At 37.3% G+C, this 11,073-nt stretch overlaps 2 protein-coding genes across 4 annotated transcripts; both read left to right on the top strand.

The window, feature by feature from the left end:
- The first annotated feature begins 216 nt into the window (after nucleotides 1–216).
- Nucleotides 217–2,641, top strand: tmem86b (transmembrane protein 86B). The gene is made up of 3 exons (XM_058769288.1): nucleotides 217–408; nucleotides 726–969; nucleotides 1,345–2,641. The coding sequence occupies exons 1-3, from the start codon at nucleotides 358–360 to the stop codon at nucleotides 1,797–1,799; spliced, it is 750 nt and encodes a 249-aa protein (XP_058625271.1). The 5' UTR covers nucleotides 217–357; the 3' UTR covers nucleotides 1,800–2,641.
- Nucleotides 2,642–2,902: 261 nt separating this feature from the next.
- Nucleotides 2,903–4,975, top strand: lrrc3cb (leucine rich repeat containing 3Cb). 3 transcript variants are annotated; one of them, XM_058769285.1, is made up of 2 exons: nucleotides 2,903–3,148; nucleotides 3,661–4,975. In XM_058769285.1, the coding sequence occupies exon 2, from the start codon at nucleotides 3,691–3,693 to the stop codon at nucleotides 4,492–4,494; it is 804 nt and encodes a 267-aa protein (XP_058625268.1). In that variant the 5' UTR covers nucleotides 2,903–3,148; nucleotides 3,661–3,690; the 3' UTR covers nucleotides 4,495–4,975. The 3 variants fall into 3 exon arrangements, with proteins under 3 accessions (XP_058625268.1, XP_058625269.1, XP_058625270.1); XM_058769286.1 differs by having other exon boundaries at nucleotides 2,906–3,041; XM_058769287.1 differs by having other exon boundaries at nucleotides 2,990–3,041; nucleotides 3,699–4,975.
- The last annotated feature ends 6,098 nt before the right edge of the window (nucleotides 4,976–11,073 follow it).

The raw sequence follows: 11,073 nt of genomic DNA, 5'->3' as shown, positions 1-11,073 counted from the left end.
TAATTAAAAACCAGAAAGTTTATCTTTCTGAACTTGTGTCTCAGTCATCAAACCTTTGCTCTTAGCGATGATGTCACTACAGGGTAATAGGCCATAATACAGAAAGAAACATAGGCAGAGAGAGAGAGAGACAGGCACAGAAACAGGGAGAGAGAGTGAGGGGTGTACGTTGTTTATGACAGAACAATCTGACAGATAACGCATCACTCATAATGGTCCAAAGTCCAGACCTACCCCAGCCATTGAAACACCCTGGCATACATAGTTGACAGAGGCATTACAGATCTCCCAGCTGTGGAATAGGTGGCCCACATCTGAGAACGCTGCGTGTATGACTGTTTAGGCCAGAAGAGAGAGATGGACATCCTGGAAACGAGTGCTTACGACCGCAGACAACGCAGGAACACGGTAATCACAGCAGACACACACACACACACACACACACACACACACACACCTGTGTTCTGCTCTAATGGGTTTATTTGTGCACTTCTATTCCGTCCGGTTTACTCATTTAGAGCCACATTTAATCACAAAATCATTTTTCTAGCTTATAATCACAATCATATCCTGTGTGATTTTCTTTTATAATAAAGATATTTGCATTTAATGTTTAATAAAAGTGTGATTAATAATACTGATTGAAATACAGACTGTTTTTAAAAAAAAAATTAAAAATCATGCCTGCTTTGTTTTTATTCTTTTCTCCATCTCTTCTTTTCCAGACCTGTGTACTGTTTCTTTATCTCCTCCCTTTTTTTGCATCCTGTGCCATATACTTCTACCTGTGGATCCCAGACTCCGCCCCCTCTCTTCTGGCTGCTGGCATTAAGGCCGCTCCCATCCTCTGTCTGGTCCTTCTGGTGTTCAGCTATAATGGAGGGTGGAGTCTGGTGGGCGTTGCTGGAGGGTTGCTGCTCTCAGCGGGCGGAGACTGTTGCCTTATTTGGCCAGAACTTTTTATCCATGGTAAAGGTTATTTCTTCCTGTCCCATATCTTTATTTAAGGCTATCAGGGTTACTGATACAAAGCCTACCAAAACCTCCAGGTCACATTTCACTATAAAGTCAAGAGGGGAAAAAACTTATTTTACTTTTTGTACTTTCTTACTATGTTAAGACAAAAAAAAAATATATATATATATTTTTTATTATTATCATTTAAATTGTGAAGAATTTGTGTATCACATTATTGTTTTTATTTTAAGCCTATGTGTGTATATGTGTGTGTGTTTGTGTGTGTATGTGTATATGTACACAGTTTTTTATGGTTGTAGTTTTAGTTAACTAAACTCACAGTCTTATCTCTGTCTTATTTTTTATTCATTTTTTTTTTTTTTTTAGGAATGGGCTGTTTTGCTCTGGCTCACTTGCTTTACTCTATTTCCTTCCTGTCCTCTCGATATTCTGCAAAATCTTCGTCTTTCTCATTCTTTATCCTTTACGTCATCCTGTGGTTGTTCGGCATTGGAATGTATGCTTACCTGGTCCCCTTCCTACGGCATGATCCAGAAGCTGACCTTCTCGTCCCAGCCATAGGGGGCTACATGCTGCTCATTGTCCTCATGGCCACACTGGCTGCTCGTACACGGCGGCCGCTCATCCTGCTGGGCAGCCTGGTCTTCATGGCTTCTGACCTCACGATTGCACTGACAAAGTTCAATGTCTTTGATGTAGAGTACAAAAAGCACATTATTATGACAACATACTACCTGGCACAGCTGATGATTGCGCTGGGTGACGTGAATGCGGTGCTGGAGGAGGATGCTGACGATATCCACAAGTGGAAGAGATCATAAGACTGCTGTTGATGACTGATGTTGGTTCAGTGAAAGGTTGATCACTGTATAAAATGGGGCCACCACTTTGGATAAACCTGTGTCTGTTTCACAGTAAACGCACAACTAGTGTGGACATGGCTTACTATACATCCCTAAATATAAGAAATATTACACAGTCTGACCTATCAACTAAGACTTTCGTCTAGCTTCACTACAGCAGATGAACTCGGCCAAACAGACTCTGTGCTGAACTGAACTGATTTGATTACATTTGAAACAACTGTATGTAGTTTTGCCTATTTTTGAGACTTTGGAGCCCCAACAGTGTCGTAAATACCATTGTCGTTGTTGCTGCCGTAAAGCAATTTACCCTTTTCGCGGAATTTCGTACCCGCTCAACAAAAAATTACTTATTCCCAGAACAGACGTTTAGGGCGAGTGTGAGAAAGAAAAATAATTCCTTTTGCCTTATTAGAAGTCAGTGTACCTTCAGAATGAGTATGAAACTGGTATTTCAAGGTAATAATCTGAAATACAGTTGCTAAATGTATTAATTTTTTTTTTTTTTTGTCCAACACACATATTTATGCTCATATGCTCCACACTGAACCCTAGCTAGTTTCTAGAGTAGAGATGAGTGTCGAACTTGTGCAGAAATAAAGCAGATAAAGTCACAGTGTTACAGATGTGTGTTTATTGACTGATTCATTGTACTCTCGTGGTGTAGGCAAAAGAAAAATGTCAAAATAAAATTCTGTTGACTTTATGTGAGGAATATAGTCTATCAGTAGACATATAGGCTAAAGGCTAAAACATTATGGAATATTTTTGTGTTTTATAACTTATTTTTGTAGCATGCAATGGGGTCCAAAAGTCGGAGACCACTTTTAAAATAAAACAAAATTTAATAAAAACATCTCAACTTCGTGTGTTTTTAAAATAAGCCATTACCATTTGGTGATAAATTCTACAATAGAATTTGTAAAATAACAACAAAGAAAAAAGCATTTGACTAGTTTGTACTTTTCATAATTAATTTCAAACGTTCGCATAGCGCCATCTGTAGTTAATGTTGTGTTGTGTATGAGAGAGTTCCCAAATCACACCAGAACGGAGAGGCTTCCCTGCGGTGAAGTTGGTCCTCACGACAGGAATGAATTTGTACCCGTTTAATCTGTGAATGAATAATGAAGATTTTGGGTAACGAAGAAACGTTCATATCCCGACGCTAGGAGGATATTAGAGAATAAACAACAACGGGTGAGCAAAATTTCAAAGGAAAATTGAAAGAAATTATCTCTACAGTATGAATACAACGTGTTCAAACCACCAGCATTTATAAAGCGAGTTTTCATCTTTTCTGTCAGGTAAGGAGCCTATACCCCTTTTCCAATTAAGTTCCTAAACTTATTAAAACATATTGAATATAAAAATTGAATATAGCCTATTAGATAAATATGTAGTGCAGATTGCACAAACACACACACACACACACACACACACACACACACACACACACACATATATATATATATATATATATATATACTGACTTTATTAGTATTAGTATTAGACTTTATTAGTAATGAATGATAACATTATTGGACTGTCAAAGAATGATACATTGAACAAAACAAATAATCTATACAAATCAGATGTGTACCAATCGTTTTGTTATTATTTCTTATTCATTCCTGTACATCTGAGAAATATAGGCAAGTGTGTGTCGTAACAAAACCAGCTGTTGCTTGATAGTAATTAACCTAACAAGTGCCCATGTATCCTCAAAATAACTCCGCAATCAGCAAGCATAATGATAGCAGGGTGTCAATTGTAATGACTTGTTGTTGTTTTTTCTGTTTCCTGTTTGTTTTTGGAGTCTTGAGCTGGTGTGCTTTTCCTCCTCCTGATGTTCAGCTTCCTCTGGGAGGGTCATGCTGTGGCCAGCTGCCTTTCTTTCACTTTCATGCTTCTTCTGCACATCTTGGATGTGTGTATGTCAGAGTCCTACCATGCAGAATGCCCAGAGAACTGCTTCTGCTCGGAGAGTGTCGACAGTGGGCTGATGGTCCGTTGTAGCGACATGAACTTAATTGCGGTTCCACATGGCCTTCCGAACAACACACGACATCTATACCTAGACAACAACCTGCTTCTTACCATACCTTCTGATTCATTTATAGGACTCCCACTGCTGTTCAAACTAGATCTTTCCCACAACAGGTTGGTCCATCTGGAGCCTGGAGCCTTTCGAGACCAAGCAGACTCGTTAAGCAGCCTGGACCTTTCCTTTAACCTACTGGAGACACTGGACCCCAAGGCGTTTGGCGACCTTAGAGCCCAGACTAACCTCTCTCATAACCCCTGGCTGTGTGACTGCCATCTGCAGCTGGCCATGCCACAGCTGCTCTTAGATCCCTCCTCCCTCGCTGAGGTGGTGTGCAACACTTCTGAACCTGAGGAGTTGGGAGCTCAAGGTATGCTCTTCATCCTGGTAGCGACTGATCTTGACTTCTGCGCAGCACTCCGGAGGACCACTGACATTGCTATGCTAATAACAATGTTTGGCTGGTTTACAATGGTTGTATCCTATTTAGTGTACTATGTAAGGCACAACCAAGAAGATGCTATTCGCCATCTAGAGTATCTCAAGTCTCTCCCAAACAGGCAGGGCAGATCTGGGGAGTCACCTGGCTGTAATGTAAATAAGTAAAAAAAATACTGAAACTACTTTAAAACTTTTTTAGAAAGATTCTTTCATTGTGCTCATTAAGGGGATAGTTCACCCAAAAATGGAAATTCTGTCATTCATTACTCATCCTCATGTTGTTACAAATCTGTAAGACCTTTCTTTCATCTTCGGAACACAAATTAAGACATTTTTGATGAAATCCGAGAGCTTTCTGACCGTAGACAGCAATACACCTGACAGGTTCAAGGCCCAGAAAGATAGTAAGGACATCATTAAAATAGTCCATGTGGCATCAGTGGATCATTCTTAATTTTATGAAGCTACGAGAATATTCTTCTGCGTCAGCAGCACCACACGCATGCATGGTAACGTCATTAACATGCGAAGACTGACAGAGAAGAAAATAAATTGTTGAATGAAGTCATTAGTTTTGTTGTCTTTGCGCACAAAAATTATTCTCTTAGCTTCATAAAATTAAGGTTGATCCACTGATGTCACATTAACTTTTAATAATGGAGGGTCAGAAAACTCTCGGATTTCATCAAAAATATCTTAATTTGTGTTCTGAAGATGAACGACATGAGGGTGAGTAATTAATGACAGAATTTTTATTTTTGGGTCAACTATCCCTTTAATGCTTCAAAAATGCTATTTGAATGCTTGGATTTGTCAGTTAATTGTTTTATGCTGTTTTAGTAAATCACATTTATATGTGTCATTAATAAGTTTGAAATATGCATAAACAAATAGTTAAAGATCCCATTTTTTTTTTTTTTTTTTTTGCTTTTCAATTTATATTTGTTGGCTTAATGTTAATGTGGACTAAATTTATTTTGAGCGGATATACACCTTTATGTTCTCTTCTATATATAAAAACAGACCAAGATATTCAAGACTCATCCTGCACTACACAGATATCATAAACTCTCAAGAATGAAAATATCCCTCCCACAAATACAGCGTGCCATTGACTAGCAGTAGCAGCTAGCAAATCATAGTTCATGGCTTCATGTTAAAAAGAGAGGATCTCTTCGATGTCCTGACAACCATAAAAAAGAAAAGAGTAAATAGTAAAAAAAAAAAACTTTAATGGTCTGGTGCAATATGCATTGAAAACAACTGAGAATGTTTGTTCATTCTTGATATTTTGATACTTTGTTAACCATTTCTTTCGGACAAAGGACCAGCTGAAAAAGCTTTTCTTAAAGGCTTCCTTGGGTTAAAGAATGTGCCTTTCAAAATAAGAAACACGTGTTGTACATATATTAGATCCTGAGAGGTTTTTGCAGGGTTTTGTTTCACTTGCACAACTTAGACTTCAATAACCCTGCATGAGATTATGTGTATCGTACTGTATCCAGTTGAAATAAAGAGAAATACTCATCTGGGCTTGGGTTCAGTACTTCTAAGAAGAGTAGGGAGAGTTGGATTCAGATTACATTCAATAACTACATCACATTTGCAATCAGGACTCTAACTCTACCACAGCCGGAGGAAGTGTTTCTCTGTGTTCCCCTGAGAGAAAGCCCTGAGACTTGTGGAGGCGCAGATATCTGTTGGAGGGCAACACTTGACTGAGCTTGAGCACTTCGGATGTCAGCAACATTTTTTGTGACTGCTGTTTAGGCCTGTTAGGCAGGACAGGCACCAACACCTGCTCCCCATGTGTGACTTCATTAATATTATTGGTTGAATATGTCAGTCAAGGTCTTTATGATATTTAGGCCCTGTAGCTTAAAGGATTAGTTCAATCCTAAATGAAAATTTCCTGATAATTTACTCACCCCCATGTCATCCAACACATTCATGTCTGTCTTTCTTTAGTTTAGAAATTAAGGTTTTTGAGGAAAACATTTAAGGATTTTTCTCCATATAATGGGCTTCAATAGTGGCCTATGGGTTGAAGGTCCAAATTGCAGTTTCAGTGCAGCTTTAAAGGGCTCTACATGATCCCAGTCGGGGAATAAGAGTCTTATCTAGCGAAATGATTGGTCATTTTCTAAAAAAAAAAGAAAGAAAATGTAACCACAAATGCTCGTCTTGCATTAGCTCTCTGAATAAAAGCCTAAAAGCGAAAGTAAAAAAGCTAAAGTAAAACGGGCGGACATGAGCCAATTATTTTGAAAATACTAAAATTATACTAAATAATACAATTTTAAATGAACACTAAAATTTTTAAATCAAGAACTAAAACTGAAAAAAAATTTGGGGCAACATCAGCTGGGTGAAAAGCTCTTTTGGAGATCTGTACAGTGAACTGCGAACTTCAAACAAGTGAAAATCTATACAATGTGTGTTACAAACATTTAACATATCTAGAAGTTAGAGTCTTATTCTTATAGCCTGTTATTCTTATATTTTTCTTGATCGAGTATGCCATTGCAGAGTGAAATCCCTTTAAAACTTATTCCATGTGCAGTCCACTTACACATAACAGCCTTTTGCACATAATGTATATATTTTACACAGTGTAGCTACACAAATGCTAATTAGACACATACATTATATGAACTGCAACACTAAACAGCTACTGTGTCACAATCATGTTAATGTAAAACACTGTGTTTAGAAAAAACAGCTTTCCCTACTCAGATTACCATCCACTGTTTTGATTTTCTTAATGTTTTCTTGAACACTTTCTTGAAAGTTTCCATGGATGTTAAAGGTTCTTCATGGAAATATAGATGCCAATAAAGAACTTTTACTTTTCAGCGTGAATAAAAGAGAATAAATGTTCTAGCCTATAAGCTATAAGTTATAATTATAGGCTAATTATATAATATAAAGCATAATATACTCAGTATATTGTTTCTTTTGTAGAATTTCAAAGTTTTTCTTCTGTATCCACAAAATCAGAAGAAACCAATATGGGAGATGAAAGACCAATAACAAAGCTCAATGTCTCCACCACTAAGGATGAGGAGGAAATACTGGGAGCTCAAGGTTATCAGCTCATCAACAATGACCTCAATGAAGGAACTGGTAAAAACCGGGTCTTTCTTTGGTACAAGAAAGAGTGTGGCTTGAAACCTGTGACCAGGATCCAGTTTTCATTCAATGATAAAATGAAATCTGGTCTGACTGATGCTGGGTATGAGCTGGTGGACAGAAATCTGAATGCAGGAGCTGGTGGAGATCCCATCTACTTGTGGTACTTTTACGGCAGCACTGAATCTGACATTCCCATTGTGAACCTCGAGGTAAGCAAAGATGCCAAAGAAGAACCTGCTCTTCTGAAAGACGGCTGGGAGAGACTGGGCTGTGATCTGAACCGTAAGGTTGGAGGGAAGTTCATCTACCTGTGGGTGAAGAGAGAGAAGCCGAGCTACATCTGTGAGATCACAGCTACTGTTGACTTCTCTTCTGACAAGCAAAAGTTTGATCTGGGCTTCACTCATGTGGATGAAGACACCAATCGCGGCGCTGGTGTAAAGCATGTCTTCCTCTGGTATCGCCGCTCAACTGAAAAGAGCAAAGCTCTCACTGCTCTTAACGTATCCACCTCCCCCCAGGAGCAGGCAAAGCTTCAGGCTTATATATGATTGTTGCGGGTCTCAGTGAAGGAACCGGTGGAAAATATGTCTATGCATGGTACAGTAAAGAAAGATGTGAATCGCAGATCCAAGCCACGGTTCTACTGATCAACCCTAATGTCTGGAAGGAGTATCAGAAAGCTGGTATCAACTTTGTGGAAAAAAATCTGAATGAGGGCAACAAAGGCTGGAAAATGTATAGCTTAATAGCATACAAATGAAGGATGGAAGGATTCTCTGTGTTGCTTCAACAGAGCAACCATACATTTGTGTTGGTGTTTTATTTTCTTTCTTTTATACATTTTTAATATGTGATTTAAAAAGCATATTGTGACTATGGCTGTTGTAAAACTCTCAATCACACACTTTTGAATTTATGTTATAAAGCCGACTTTGAGAGCTTTGGTGAGGTTTTTACATACATGTACCTTTGTGTTTTTGGGATGTATCTAGCAATATGTTGTATGGTGTGCACTGTCTCATTACATATACATATTTTAGGGTCATATTAACCCCACAATACAAAAGAAATTCAGTAGTGATTTTATAGATACAAATGAATTCAAAGGCCTTTTAGCCTTTTTGGATGTGCATTTCAGAAAGGGTAATGTATGACATTATTAATAGGAAACTGCAGCTTTTTGGGGCGTTGGGGGCTTATTAGGTACTTAATATTAATAAATTGGGGCTTACTTTGTAATTGATATTAATAAATTAGCTTCCACTTACTATAGGCTAAATCAGTACATTAATGGTTACAGGTGATGACATGCAAATGTAAAAGGCAAAGAAAAAAAAAAATCAAAATACACAAACTTTAATATATAAAAAAAAAAAGGAGTGGTCGATGAACTATTCATAATAAGCATTAAGCACTTGACCCCAGTTTGTTTCAGATTTACTTTCCTTTATGAAATGTACGGTAAGTTGCTTTAGGAAAACGTCTACTAAATAAAAAAACACTAATTATGTCCACTAGGTGGCAGAACAGCTTCCCACAGAGCACACAGGGCAGCTCAGGAATATTATGACCATGGACTGTTGTAAAACATTGTTTCCTTTTTGCTATTTTTTTTTTTGACTGTTTGTCACTCTTGTGAAGTCCTTCAGCCTTCTGCATTCCTTGGTTGTAACAAGTGGTTATTTGAGTGACTGTTGTTATAACAAAAGGGAATCTGGCATGTAGAGGCTCTTGACAAGAAGTTGACGTGTCTATGCCTACGTACATAATCCACTGAAGTACTGATCATTCAAATGAAGTGTTATATGTTATAATGCATTATGAAATAAAGCTGACATTACTACAAATGCTGTGGTGAGATTTTTGTGACATTTGTGTACCTGTCCTTGGGACATATCTAGTGTACGTTATGCATGCACATTACAAAAGAAATAATAGTGATTTATGAATACAAATTAATTCAAAGGCTTTCTAGCCTTCTTGGATGTGCATTCCAGAAAAGGTCTTGTATGACATTATTATTAGGAAACTAAAACTTTTCTGAGAAAAAAAAAAGGCTCTTCTCCTTCTTGGGTACTTAATATATTAGGTATATTTATATATTCCACACTAAATCAATATTTAAAACACTAACCTGATATAGTTGTGTTCAAAAGGGAGGTTAAACAATGTGCCTTTTTAAGTGGAACACACTTGTTGTACATACCATATTATATGAGCCCTTTGTGAAAGACAATATCCCTGAGATCATGTAAAAAATATTATTAATATTCTATCTAATTTGAAATACCGATCTGGGCTTAGGTTGCAAAATTGAGGCAGCAATGAATATTACTCGAATAAGATGTCCACTTTTAAGAAGACAGTGAGAGTTAGATTAAAATGACACCTAATAACTACACCACCTTGCGATCCAGACTCGTTACGCAGCCAGAGGAACTCTTTTCCTTCTGTTCCCCTGAAAGGCACAGATATCTGGTGAAGGGCGACACTTGACTGAGCTTCATCTCTTCAGATGTCACTGTCAGCTTTGATCACTGTTATTCTGGCCTGGTAGACATGACAGAGCAACACCTGCTCCCCATGAGTGGCATCTGCTAATAATATTAAAGTCTGAATATGCTTATCAAGGTCTTCATGATTTTTAGGCCCAATAGCTATACTCTGTATATGGAGCCGTTTAATTAAGGGACATTCTGTTTAATTTATAGTCTTTTTGAATGGTTTCATATGTGTCTCCTTTACTGATCTATTGATCAGCTGTTTTAGAGATTCAAAAAATTCTATAAATCAATTATACTAAGGGCTATATGAGGTATCCAGTGTCCAGCGTTTTGAATTTCCATTTATATAATCCAGCTTCTGGATTTGTTTAAAATTGTTTTTAGGAAGTGAAATATTTTAGGTTGATAAATTTATCAGCACTGAATTCCGGATAATATTTTTTTAACATCTGAAACCTGCTGTGCTCAGCGTAGGTTACAGTAGCATGTGGCAGATCAGATGACAATTTACCGTATTGTTTAGGACTTTACATCAAAATGTGATGTTGTTGTCATTTCTTAATTTCTTTTAATTTTATTTTTTTCTGTGCCATCTGTATACAAAAAAAGTATTTCCCACTAAAAATGTTTTGTGTCAGATTTAATGCCCTTTTTGACTATTTATTGTTCGTGACTTTTCATCAAATCTGTGACTTACTATTTGTCATTTGACAAGAGGTTATAGAAGCATAAGGCATCCTGGCAACACTGACTGGCTGAAGGCACCAAAATAGTGTGCACAGTCTCAAGCACTTTATAAATTAATAAAAGTCTATTGTCCAAAAAGAATCAGGCACTAATAAGATTATCTACTACAACAGTAATCTAGATTGCTTACAAAAAATTAATCAAAACACAGAAATAATAGATATAAGAGAAAAAGTGAAATTCTTTGCAAAAGCATCCCCTTTAAATATCCCCTTGCACACATACTGTAGAAATGTGGCACAGTTACAAAAACATGTATATAGGCTTGAACTGTCTTGGAGCTGTCATATTAATTTGTGTAAGTGCTTTAGAATGGAGTGGTATGGCCCAAGATGCTGAGATAGGCTCCAGCACC

Source organism: Onychostoma macrolepis, chromosome 03 (assembly GCF_012432095.1).
Source record: "Onychostoma macrolepis isolate SWU-2019 chromosome 03, ASM1243209v1, whole genome shotgun sequence".
Classification (NCBI taxonomy): domain Eukaryota; kingdom Metazoa; phylum Chordata; class Actinopteri; order Cypriniformes; family Cyprinidae; genus Onychostoma; species Onychostoma macrolepis.
Note: the sequence above shows the minus strand (reverse complement) of the source record. Positions and strands in the feature narration are given on the sequence as shown.